Here is a 13,859-nt window from a genome sequence, read left to right as displayed (position 1 = left end):
TCCTCAGCCATACATTCTGGATCATGCCAAGAAGAAAAAGCAAAGTCTGACACCTTTCATTTTAGAGAGCCTTTTATAGAAAAGAAAAGGAGAAGGGGAGAAAGCATTTCCTTTGTGACTTGATAAAAAAGACACTTTTTTTCTGTGACAACACCAACAGCACTTTCCAGAGGGAGAGGTCCTGCAAAGTTAATGCTCAATTTACTCTTTGCAGCCCTTTAATTTTTACTGTTTGATCTCCTGGTTTGTTGAATGGGATATAATAAGAATATGTTGGTTTATTTTTTTATGGAAACATTAGCTATATGTACACCTCCATCAGAAATGTGCGTGGTAAAAGGTGGGTTGCTGTGAGTTCCCACTCAGGCTGTGCTCATGGTAATTCTGTGCTGTGATGGCATATAATGCAGAAGCATTGCCAATAATGAGTGGTTCTGAGAACTCCACTCACCAAATCCCATAAACAGATAATAGTGATGTTTTAGCAGAATGATTAGTGGGGTTGTGAGCTACTCCTGGATAATTTGAAATATTAGCTATTAGTGAGCTAGATATTTATTTACTTAATGTGTTTTGTTGTTCTTTAGTCTCTCTGCTAACACGAATCTGGAGTTAGAGAATCGTGAGGTACATGACAAGTGATAATGTGACAAAATACATTCTAAATTACCCCAGTTATTTGAAAAAGCAACAACAAAAATGAGAGGAGAACATGGTTAGTCTAAGTGACATCATACATGCAAAAAACAGATATTCTGGCTTAGGGTCTCACTTCAGCAAACGTTATAGCACGTGGATAATTCCATCCCTTCCTGCCCAGGTGATTTATGGACTGTGGAACGGGTGGGGAGGCTGGGTATCCTTACAGGGCTTGCACAGAGGGGACAGGTCTTTGCATGGCTCAGGCTGTGTGACTGTCCAGTTTGACACCAGCTGAGGATGTGACACATCCAAATGTTGGCAGGAAAGATTTAGAAAGCTGAGTATAAAATTTTTAAAATCCCATTCTGCCAAATATAATAAATAACCTCAAGACAGTTTCCCAGAGTGAAAGAGAAAATTCTATTGCATTTATGAATTGCTAGGCAGAATAAAGGATATTTGATAGCAAAATCACTAACAAGGTCTTTCCTATTAGCTTCTGAATTGAATGTTCTCTTTACTAAAATCCCAGTGCCACCAGTATAGCATTTATTCTGGGAAATCATAGCTCCATTAAATTCAAATACAGCTTCATTCAAGAAGTGGTAAATGCTCCCTGAAATAATAAATATTTACTGAGACAATTAAAAAATATGACAGAACATTAGCGAGAAAACTTGTGAATGACCTAGTAGGAAAACTGAGATATTTTGCTCAAGGGGGTTAGAATGGGAATATAATGTTATTGAAGTGATTAAAACAAGTAAAGGAGTGAATAGACATAGCAATTAATTGAAATATGTAAGTAAAGGCAAAGGTGGGACTCTGAGCATGTAATTTTGATGATCAGAAGAACTTGGGGTTAGTTAATATTAAAGAAAAGTCCGCCACTTACCTTCAAAATGAGTTTCCTTAGTTGCAGTCTCCCCAAAGCACAAGAGAAAGGGAAGGCTGTGAGGATTGTACCCTGCTCACTCTCTGGGCTCGGGTACCTCTCCCCTCCTGTGGAGGGGCCCAGGCTGCAGAGATGAAGGGACACATCAGGGTTTGGGAGAACAGGGGTTGGTACCAGACAGGAGGAAATGCCTGGAAATGAAACCTTGGCCAAAACGAGAAGCTGTTGTGAGTTTAGGATTATGATTCCTGTAGCCATTGCCATTTATGACTTTAGTCAGAGTTTGCCTGCTCTTTACAACAGGTATCTAGTGCCCTTGATAAGAACTCTGTCCTCTACTTATGTGTATAAACCAAAGTAAATAAATATGTAAAATTAAATGTAATTAAATTTCCCAAAGCATGGGACAATGATAGTCTGGCATTTCAAGCTCAATCAATGACAGCATTCCCACTAACCTCGTTTGGAGCCCGCTGAGGCTCTGGGCTCGTAACTCATGTTTGTCATGTCAGAACCTGAACTGATGCCATTGTGCACAGGGCACCATGTGTGCACCCACCAGCCGTGGCCTGCGACACACAGATCCTGAGAAAGCACAGTCTTCTGCCTTAATCTCAGAATTTCAGCTTTACAGGGTTCCCATAAAGTTTAATATTTTTTTTAGGAAGACCTTTTCAGCTATTCTGCTGAGGCTATTCCTTTCTTCCAAGAGGAGATCCATTTCCCTTCTAAATCAAAAGTTCCCGTGTGAATAACTTCTGAAAAAGAAACAAATTCAGTGCTGAGTGGCTGGAACTGAGTAATTCTGTTGTTTTACCAACACTGCAAGAGTTGGGAAATGTTTGTTTTCCTAGAACTTACAAGTCTCTGTTACACCATCAGTGATTTCACTGGCCATTTCCTAATTCCCTTGTATTTAGTGCACTACAGATGGCTAACAAGTTCCTCACTCTACCTCCAAATAATTATAATTCTCATGTTCCACATACCAAAAGTAAAAATGCTAAATTAGTGATATTTTCCATAGTTTAGTGAGTGATTCATTCAGTAAGGTAAAACCATATTGATGAAGGACAACAGGAGAATTTATCAGGAGTGCCCAGGTGACTGTTAACCTCTGTGTCAGACCGACCTGCACTTGGCTGTTTTACACAGCAGGGCTGATTTGTTGTTGGTTTTTTTTTTCTTTTGCTTTTAAAGGAAACTTCAGTGTGTGATAATTAGTGACTGTAGCCTTTTGAGACAGGAATTGAATAATTACTATAAGAACAGTTTTTATTTTAGGGGAAATGTGTGAAATTAACATAATATTTTAATAATATGTGTTAAAGGCAAAGTGTAGCACCAACTTTTGCTTTTCTGTGTCATCATTAAATATTTTAGTGCACTTATCAGCAAGCTGAAATACTAATTTGGAACCACCAAGCACTGCGTAAGGCACTAAGTTAAGAATAAACTTCACCTTTGATTACATTTCAGAAAAGCCATGTAGGTATCTGAGGGTTTAATTCAATCCAATGAATGAACTTTTTTTGTTCAAGTAAAAGTTTTTGATAAAATTAGTTACAGATTATATTTTTTAATTTCCAGCTCTTCTGCAACCGGTGATAGTTCAGTGATTTGCCACCCTGGTGTTGCAGGTGCCCATACACAGAGTGTCCCTTTCTGCAGGACACCAGGACCGCAGTGTCACGGGTGGCTTTGGCGTGGTGCTGACCTCAACACATTTTTCTTTTTTCTGGACATCCTTGCATTTATTTAGAATTAGGCTGGTAGCTGTGTTTTGTCATGTATTGAGTCTTCACCCCAAAGTTATCCTCCCCTAATTAAGATCTTTCCAGTACCTCACAGCAAGAGAGAGGCTCTTCCAGGTGGCAGTGTGTGTGTTCTCACCTGAGCTGCTCCAAAGGGCTCAGTAATAGTGTAATAGTAATGAGACTGGTGCCATGAGCAATTAATCTGATGACTTCTGCAGGACTGAGCCTGGAAATGAAGGAATTCAGCTGAATGGAGGGTGACCAGGGGGTTGCCCTCGTTTTAGGAGTCTCAATGGAAACATGTATCCCAAAGCCTTAGTCTTCGTAGCTGGAAATGTCCCCTGGCCTTCCTAAAATCCAGATATCTCTGCATTAAAAAAAAAAAAAGTTGTTCCAGAGAAAATCACCAAAAATGCCTCAGATAAGGCTTTTTGGTTTTATGACTTTTCTTGGTCAACATGAAATAGAGTTTTTAAAATTTAATTTTGGGGTTTTTTTTTTGTAATCCAAGTGACATATAAACTTCACAGAATATTGAAATTTTCCCAGAAGATCATCTTGGTTGGTCTTGGACCTCTGTGTAAATAAACATATACTTTTCAATTGTTTTATAAAAACTTCTATTACAGATACCAACCTGATTGGGTGTATTTTAATCTGTCTGGTATTTGGGGAGTTTCATAAAATGAATATTTTGAGACCAATAAAGTGGAATGGCTCAATCAGAGCCATTATTGTCTATTGGACAAATATATTTATTCAGCATTTTCCCATCCATACTGTTATGCTCCAGATCCGAATGGCTGCTTTAGAGCCATTCTGCTCTCCTGGGTAATGCATGCAGTACTTGGGATGTTTGCTGTGGATAGGAAATGTATTTATGAAAATTTATACGTTAAAAAAAGGAAATTGCACTAGCCAAGATTTAAATGAAAATAGTTTTCCCTTTGCAAATGCCTGTTATTATGCTCTAATATACTTTCAAATGGCAGTGTTCACCAAGATGCCTGGGACCTGGAGGCTGTGGTCTGAGAGAGACAGGAGCTCAGCCCAGCAGTCACTGCCAGAGAACTGGAGATGCTCAAAAAGTCTCTCTTCAAGCACAGAAAGCACCCGGCCATCGTTGCCTGCTGCTACTTCTGAAGCAGCACGGACTTTATGTGCTTAGAGATGATTGTTCCTCAAATACAACCTTGTGCGGGGGAAAAAGGACTCAAAGCAGCTCTGGGAAGCACCTGGGGAGGTGCGGGCTTACTGAAGGTGTGAGTGCAGGCTTTGCTGGGCAGCAGATGTGTGATTACATGGACCATTCCACCAGCACCGTTGTGGGACCAAGCATCCCGGTGCAGCAGGCAGTGCCCATCCATCCTGAGCCACTGCAGCCTGCTCCAGTGCCCTGTTCCAGGTCCTGCTCCAGTGCCCGGGGCTGGCTGGAGCTGCCCTGCCCGTGTGGCATTGCTACAGTGGCACAGCAAGTCGATTCCAGATCTTCAGTGTCCAACATCCCAGCTAAAGAGATTTGTTTCCAAGAAATTCAAGCCTTTGAGGCTTTTTCCAATATCTCTTTGCGAGGGAATAATTTGTTTTAAAGAGGTAATTGCTGTTATTTTTGATTTTCAGCAAAAGGATTTTCTTAAACCAGGCAAAGAAATCTGAAATGAGTTTGCCGTATTGCATCTCAGTAAGTGCTATAGCCATTGGCCATCTAAGGAAAAACATTCTGTCAGATAATCATGGCCATTTTTGCATTTTAAGGGAACAAATGTCATATCTAAGAAACACATTTTATTCAGAGCTTAATTATAATTTATAGTACATTGCACAGCATTTGTTTTCTGTTCATCATGTTATTGCTCTTCTGTCTTTCCCCTAAATTTATGCATTAAATCGTGTGTGTGTGTGTGTCTGTATGTGTGTATCTGTGTATATATGTACACATATGCAATATAATACAAAGTGGTGTAGTGGGGACAACAGACGGCTTGTGTGTGATGTATTATTGGCATTTTTCTTTCAAATTACCATTTTCTTGCTGCTTTGGGAGAAAGCCATGATTTTGCTGTGATTAGTACACTTTTAACAATCTGGAATAAATTCCTGATCTTATTCATGTGACTAGTTCAATGCCCATTTTTACGTTTTAGAGCAAACCCCTACATATGTGCCTGTAATACCACAAAAATAAGATGTTTCTTTGTGGAAATTTTATAGAATTTGGATGCCGATCAAATATTTTTAGAAGTGGAGAATTAATGCGGCTTGACCATGTAAATGATTTTTTTAATGAAAAAGACTTTAGTATTCATCACTCTTTCTCTCTCTCGTTTGTGTATTCCTTTGTGCTAATCTTAAATAATGGATCCATATCAAAGTTAATAAATTAGTAACTATTAGCAGTGTTTGGATTACAGTAAGTAACCCAGTGCCACTTCATTGACATTGACTTTTTATGTGTTCCAATAATACATTTTGAGTTTTAAAGATTAGACAAAGCAAAATACGGTTTGGCATGTACTTGAATCTTTAACAGCTCTTGTGCAATGGCTTTGTTTAAATCCAAGGCCCTTACTTGAGGTAAACTTTCATTTAAGTGGCCCTAAACCCCAGACTGAGATCCATGTCTTTCTCAAAACCTACAGTTTCTGACTGTTCAGCTGATGCACCGTGTTGGGCTGCATCAGTCATGCCATGTTATGAAACCTAACGCGATGTGACTGATGCAGCTTGACATGAAGTGTCACAAAGCAACATATCACATCACAAACTTGAAAGAAAAGAAAACAAACTTTACTTTTTTTTTCCCCTCAAAGCCTAAATTAATGAAGCAGCATATATTTTTTAAAAGGTGGACTAGTTTCAAACACTGAGGGATTTTTCTTAATATGGGCCTGCAGGAAACTTCTCCATCCTGGCCAGAAGGTACCTTTTTTCCATGCTCCTTGTGCTCCCTAAAATTCAGTCAAAAGTAGAGAAGATGATGAGCCTGGGTCACCTCAGCACTGCCACCCCTCCTGGGTCTGATCTGGGAGGTTTAGATCAATTTTAGAGGAGAGGCTCCAGCAGGTGCTGGAAGTGATCACCCCTCACGGGGAAATCCATACATGCTAAAAGTGTTCTTTGAGTCCAGCCATCACTGTTGTCATTTTAGCTAATTTTGCTTATTATTTTCTGCTCTTCCACTTCCTTAGACTGTCAGCTTCCATCCAGAGGATTGCTAAGTCTCTCCACATGCTCAGTCACAGCCCTCATAGAACATAGCTCCACAACAGAATTATTTCAGCTGCAAACAATATATTGTCCTCTATTCTGATTTTTGATCAGAGAAAGATGCACACAATAGTTTGCCCCCCTAGTCCAGTCACTTTCATATTAATTCTTTTTACTATAATTGCAATGCATATCACATCATCTCCTGAACTATCAAGAAGATTCCTTTCTTATTTTCTTTTTTTTTTTTCTGAAGGGCTTTCATATAATTTTATTGGGAGATATATATAGTGGGTAAAATACACATGAACTATAGCTTGCTAAGAAAGGACCTACCAACCACTGCTAGATAAAGCATTATAAATTTATTGCCAACTTATCTGGGAAGGGTTATTTTAAGAGCCTGCTGCCCACAACAAGTTTTGGAGCTAAAATTAATGAATGGGGATACCTAAAAGAAATGGGAATTTTCCTTCACCCCTTAGTTACAAGCAAATTGCAGATATTGTTATCTTTGCAAGCAAGAATAATCTCTACTTTTTGTACTACTTCTGCTGTAAACAATGTACCGCTTGCTTTCCTATGACCCTCACTCTGTATACATATTTATATATTATTCATATTGGATTAAAAATGAATGTGCTCTTTACCACAGTTGTACTGCATAGTGACAATACAAATTAACTTATTGTGTACTTACTTTTCACAAGGCAGTGATGTGAAATTTTGATGGCCTGAAAAAGTAAGTCGTGGGAGAAGCAATGCAGAACTGAATCCTTGTAGGTGCACTTTATATTGTCTGATTTATTAAAGTGCCTTGAATTAATAAATGACATTCTCTGCATGGAATTTTGAACACGGGTTTGAACTGGGTTCAGTAGTGGGCAAAAAGAGTTTGCTTTTAGTCTGGTGCATGTGAGGTGGTTAGCTCCAGCCATGCTTTCTGCATTCCTTGCTTAGAATTTATTCTTTGCAGGAAAGAATTAGGATGGCTGTTTATTAAGAGTTGCTTGTGGGTAAAGCATTAAGAGCTGGTTGGTGAGATCATAGCATCATGCAGTGGCTTGGGTGGGAAGGGACACTAAAAATCATCTTGTTCCAACCCTCCTGCTGTGGGCAGGGACACCTTCCACTATCCCAGGTTGTTCCAAGCCTTGTCCAACCTGGTCTGGAACACTTGGAGGGATGATGCAGCCACAGCTTCTCTGGGAAACCTGTGCTAGGGCCTCACCACCCTCATAGGGAAGCATTTTTTCCTAATATCCAACCTAAACTCACTATCTGTCAGTTTGAAGCCATTCCCCAGTGTCCTGTCACTCTAGGCCCTTGTAAATAGTCCCTGTCCATCTTTCTTGTCAGCCTGTTAGGTACTGAAAGGCCACAATTAGGTGACCCTTGAGCCTCCTTTCTCCAGGCTGAACCATCCCAATTCTCTCATGCTTTCCTCACAGGAAAGGTTCTCCATCCCTCAGATCCTCTTGGTGCCTCCTCAGGACTCTCTCCAACAGCTCCATGTCCCTCCTGTGCTGGAGGAATAAACATGCATGTTGGAGGCTTTGGGGTGTGGTCACCCTGCCAGCAGTCTTCAGCCTATGAAAACAAAGGGTGAAGGGGAGCTTTCCATCCTTGAGGAAGGAAACAATAATTCCTGGGGCAAGGGCTCAGGACACCAAGTGTCCTTCCCCTGTGTAGCAAGCAGCATGGTTTGGGGGACTCAGCCTTCAGGTGGTGGTGTTCATATTACAGTAAAAATGGCAAATTGTTTGAGCAGCCCAGGGGACTAATGCTGGTTCAAGTGAATTCACTCTGCTACAGAGATGCTCATGCTCTTGTGCCAGCAGCTGCCCAGGCTCCCGTCCCTTCTGGGAGCACCATGGCAGCATTTCCACTCCAGTACAGGTATAGCAGCAGACCAGTTCACAACAGGTGTCTAATTGTTTAGCTGGTAAATTTCCACCTAAAACCAAGGGGAGAAGGTCCAGCCCCTTCCCCATTGCAGGAAGCATAATTCTCCTCCTCTGCTGCCCCAGCATCTCTTTTATGCCTGCTAAGTAGTACCACAGCAGCAAGGGAAAATGTGCTCTTCAAATGTGGAGATAGGGTATTGTTTTTCACTTATCCTGGCTTTATGTAGATGGTCTGGCACATTTATTTATTCATTTATTTGAGCAAATTAAAGCAAGCTAAGCGCATTTGACCTCAGATGGTCCTGGTTTAAGTTAATTTGAGAGACAAAGCTCATAAAGTTCCAGTAAAACACATCAACAACTTCCCAGCATAGGTTGAAATGTGATTGTTGAAACATAACCTCCAAAACCAGATACAGCATGGAGATTTGAAGTCACAAAAATCTGAAAAATATAGGAGAGGATATTGATAAGCCCTACTGAGAAGTGATAGCTTTCATTCATGCCTTTGTTACATGGTCGATTGCTGTTTTATCCACAAGAAGTGCATCTATCAGATTTTGTGCATTAACATTCCTTTTCTAATCTGGCTTGGACATTTCATTTTAAAGCTGATGATAACCTTGGGCCCTGGTCCAGCAAACACTTACATGCTTCCATATCTTTACTCACAGGAGTAATCTCACTGGAGTAAATGTTTGCAGGTTTGAGGCCTTGGCTATCTCAATCCATTATTTCTTTCCATTAAAAAGTAATCTGTGCAATTGAAATAAAACATACAATTCTTTACCCAGAAACCCACCCAAAGACAAAGTGTGTTTATTAGACTACGGGTCTGCACATTGTCATCCTTGAATTGCACTTCAATAAAAAAGATAATTAACAAATGTAAAAGAAGACAGTTTCGTACACACTGTATTTACAAGAGCGTGGTTTGGATCGTGGGCTGAAGGATTTACAGCTGGGGCTGAGGAGGGAGATGGATTAGCTCCACTGCTCTGGAAATCCTAAGCAGGCATGTTTCAAAATGCAGTTTATTGAGGAAGGGCACAGATTTCTTGTTCTCTCAGAGGCCACTGAGCAAGGGGGCATCGCTCGGTGGCCTCTGAGAGAGGGGCACCGGAGTGTCCCGTTTGTCCAGGCTGTGCAATGTCCGTGGGCTAAAGCAAAAACTAACCGGGCTGTCATCTGTCACACAGGTCACCGGCCTTTCCAGTGCAGATACTGCCCCTACAGTGCCTCTCAGAAGGGAAACCTGAAGACCCACGTGCTCTGTGTCCATCGCATGCCTTTCGACAACAGCCAGTACCCCGACCGCAGGTTCAAGCGCTCCAGAGTGGACTCCGAAGCCGCTGGGAATTTGGAGGAGCCGGCGGCTGCCAGGGCAGGGAGCTCGGCAGAGCTGGCCGAGGAGGGCACCAAGGCCCAGGAGTGATGCCCAGCAGGTCCAGCCCTGCTCTGCTGTAGCCTTTTACCCCGGCTTTGGACACGTGGTTGGTGAGGGCTGGCTTAATAAACCCCTTCCGAGGAAAGGGATGGCATGCCAGTTCCCAGAAGGGTCCAGAATGCTGAAAACATTCAAATATATGTATATGTACATGTACCCACACATATACATATAGATATTTATTTACAGACACAGAGATATCCAGTCATACCCACATTGAATATATATCTACATGCACACACATACACAAAATACACACATTCCATACGTGTGTGTGTGTGTGTGTGTGTGTGTGTGTGTGTGTGTAAATATATATATTACACATGCAAAATAAATTTCCAGCCCTTGAAAATGGCTGCTAAACAGTTACCTGGCAACTAGTACTTCCAAACAATGTAGGTGGGATAATAAAGTGATTTAAAAATATTAGGAGGTCATTAGTTATTAAAAAAGCAGGGCAATTTCAAACTTAAAAGTGGTCTTTGTCCAAAAATAATGCTCTTAACAGAAAAATGATACCCTCTAAACAATTTAGTGTTGCCTTGAAGATTGAGGGGCTGTGTTTTCATTGTTGAAAACACCTTTATAATATGACACCAGCTGCTGTCATTTGCCTAGCATAGTAATGAGATGTCTTGGTAGACTGCCATGGTGCCAGTCTGACTGGAGCTGTCATTGCAGAGAAAATCAATTCAAGTGGTGTTGCAACTGCAGTGTAGGAGAAACCTTAGACGGCCCATAAGCTGGGGTCAGTACTGACCTATTTTGAAAAGTATTGTGATATTACATTTTCTTTTTTTTTTTTTTTTTTAATATACAGCCAAATGAATCAATGGTTAGGAAAAAAAAATCTGCAGCCCAATTTGTGATTGCAGATTTGAAATGTAATTCCATTTTTTGTAATCATCTTGCAGTATTGAGGGAAATGCTTTTATTCTTTTTTTTTCTTGTTGAAGAAGTTGCTATAAATGTAGAAGTACAATATATAGAAATATTGTTTAGTGAAACTAGTCAGCCTTATCTATAGAAGGTACTGGTGAGAAACAGAATTTTATTTCATAGGAGGTTGGTAATTTTTTTCTTCTGTTCTTTACTTGTCTTATTGGGTTTTTTCCAAACTTCCTTTCGATTCCTTTTTTTATTTTTTTTTTTTCCTTACACTTGAATGAAGGAATGAAGGATTCCCTGGTCATGGTTAATTTTCATGTATTAGATTTTGTAAGTGTTACAGACACAGTGCAGAAGTTTCTTCTGGAGCAAGCCCTTATAAAGTAGCTTGACCTAAAATATGAATCCAAGCTTTCTGCTCTTTGTCTCTAATGAAAAAAAAAGTGTTTTAGATGATATTTCTTTGGTTTTGTAAAACAAATGTGTTCTATATTTTTGCAGACTTTAGCTTTTTTACTGATTGGATGCTCCAAATTTAGCAAGGTCTTTGCCACATAGGAAGCTTTTGAGAGACTATAACAAGCCACATAAAAAAAGTAAGAAAAATAACTAAAGGTTTATTCTGAAATCCTCTGAATGGCATAAAATTTTATCCTTCTAATGTACTTCCTTTGATAAGAGCAAAATTGGTGCTGTTTATCGTGATGGTAGAGAAGTATTAAACTTCTTCTAAAGCAAAATCATCCAGACTTATAAAAAAAAAAAAAAGAAAAAGTAAAAAAAAGTCAATATTTCTTTGCAGGCTGGGAGCACAGAGTAAAACCCCAGGGCCTTAAAACTTCAGCTCTGCCTAAAGCAGTTTACAAAAAAATACTAAACTGCAATCAATGTAAATAAAATTCTTAGCGCTACCCTGAGACTGGAAAAAAAATCTCAGGCTAATAAGGAATACGGTTTGCATATGCTGTCGGAAAGGATGTCATCCAACTGAAGTTTCAGTTTAAATGAGGTCACTGTGTAACTTGGACCCATCTGGCACAGAGCAAGCTGCTTTTCTTGTTTTTCTAGTATAGTTCTCACTGCCTTACTTAAATCGAGTTGATAAACTTAATGCAACTGTTTCTATGATCCTAGATAAAGGATTGAAATGTTATTGAACCTTTCTGACTGTAGTAAGCTTTAGGATTTTAACTGCACTACTGTGTTTGGTGACTGTGTCAGTCGCTTGCTTTGTGTGTTTGCGCCGCCTTCGGTATCTTAGCAAAAAAAAAAAAAAAAGAAAAAAAAAGAAAAAAAAAGAGAGAGAAAAAAAACAAAACCACCCCCCACATTCCATTTCTTGCACTTTTTGAGCTCTTTCAATATTCTTTTGTGTCTTCTGAGCATTTTCTGATACGACAGGCAATAATTCTGTTTGTGACACTGGAAACATCTCCCGCTCCTTGTGATGTGTGTGTTGATTCCATTTGGTCGGGTGCTACTGTCCCTACCCTCCCCTCTGACATAGCCCTTTTTTCCAGAACATTTGTAACTTGTAATACAAACAAGTGACAGCAGCAGTGATGCATTGTCAGTTTCTGAATATCATCATGCTTCTCATATCTAAACATGTCAAGTTTTTTCTCTGTAACTTCTGTAGTCTGTGATACTGGTCATAATACTGTCTACATTCCTACACAAAGAAAAATTTCTATCTTGGAGGAAATCTGAGATCAATAGAGTAGAGGATTTTGTTGCTATGCTTGTAACAATTAGAAAACTTTGTATTTAAAGTTTATTCTTGGTCATTATTTATTATTATAATACATCAGTTGACAGAACTTTATTCTGGTATAGAAGTATTAAAAGTTGTTTTTTCAGCAATGACTGTTTTCTTTCTGCTGTTAGAATAAAAATGTCTTTGAAGCAGTACAGTTTTATCCAGTGTTTTACGCAATAAAACCTCTACCTCTGAAAAAAAAAAGTTTTCCTACTTGCTTATGTTTATTAGGAACAGTTAAAACATTATTTTCTTCAGCTTTGTCGGGTTCAAAAAGAAAAAAAAAATAATGCCAGTAAATTCACAGTTGTTAGGCAGTTACTGGAGTGTATTATGCTGGGTGTGTGTGCTCAGTCCACTTATTAATCTGAACAAATCTATATACAGTATATACAGATATATATTATATATATTGTGCTTAATTAAAAGACTGTGGAAATCTGTTTTAGCATGTAGTAATAATTGTTTTATATACTACTACTTATGTACTATAGAAAAAGTCTTGGGGTCAATCAAGCTTTGATTTGAAAGTGTTTGAAGTGTGTATCATACACTATGATGTATAAAGTCATGTTTCCACATTAAAAAAGATTGTTTGTATAGATCATATATTTGGCTTTAGAAAATTGTGAGGTTTATTGTTATGGTGCATGTTAAGAAAGCTGCTCACACTTCAAAGAATATACAAGAGCAAGAATGCTCCCATTGTCCTGGGTGAATCTTTATTCTTCCCCTTTAAAGGTTTATCTGCACATTTGAAAGCAAATAAATTAAAGGATTTTTCACTTAGAAAAGTAAGGATGATTAACATCAATAAAAAAGATGCAACCAATCTTAGAAACTACAGCAAGTATGGGGAGAAGAGAGTAATGTGGCCTTGCTCCAAAAAATACTGAGAATGCAAACATATTTCGAAACCAGAAATTTTAACATTAATTTAAGCTAATCATACCCACAATAATAAAGTTATATTCTAGCTTGCATTCTCCAGAAGGAAAAGGTACAAAAATTGTCAGAAGGGTTAAGAATTAAAGCACAGAATCATAGAAATTCAATTTTTCAGTGGCTGAAACTCACAGTGAGGAGGTGCTGTTACTGGTGAACTTGTGGAAAGTCTCTGCAGCCAGGGGAGTCATGGAGCTGGTGCCAAATTCCCTGATCTGTGGGCAAATGCTACAGATCTCTTCATCCACAGAGAATAAAATCTGCACTGCAATGCATCAAATTTTAATCAAAATCCAAGAAGTTAATGAAAATTTTTTTGGTGTCACATCCTCTCTCAGGGGGAACAACCCTTCCTAGGCACAAAATGGCAGCACATAAAAATGTGTCTTGAGGAGGGATGAGCTCCAGGCTC

General features: G+C 39.2%; 1 protein-coding gene across 38 annotated transcripts in view; it reads left to right on the top strand.

Moving 5' to 3' along the window:
* The window catches only part of ZNF536 (zinc finger protein 536), a 361,403-nt gene extending 348,201 nt beyond the window's left edge, over window positions 1–13,202 (top strand). For 36 of the 38 annotated variants that reach the window (XM_021540651.4, XM_085589489.1, XM_085589497.1 and 33 more), the window contains one exon: window positions 9,608–13,202. In XM_021540651.4, coding sequence (XP_021396326.3) covers window positions 9,608–9,843 — 236 coding nt within the window. In that variant the 3' untranslated portion in view covers window positions 9,844–13,202. The remainder of the gene's footprint in view (window positions 1–9,607) is intronic. The other 2 variants (XM_085589499.1, XM_085589500.1) reach the window with 1 other exon arrangement.
* The last annotated feature ends 657 nt before the right edge of the window (window positions 13,203–13,859 follow it).

The sequence above is a fragment of the Lonchura striata genome, chromosome 11, assembly GCF_050655825.1.
Source record: "Lonchura striata isolate lonStrDom1 chromosome 11, ASM5065582v1, whole genome shotgun sequence".
Classification (NCBI taxonomy): Eukaryota; Metazoa; Chordata; class Aves; order Passeriformes; family Estrildidae; genus Lonchura; species Lonchura striata.
This window is presented reverse-complemented; position numbering and strand designations above follow the sequence as displayed.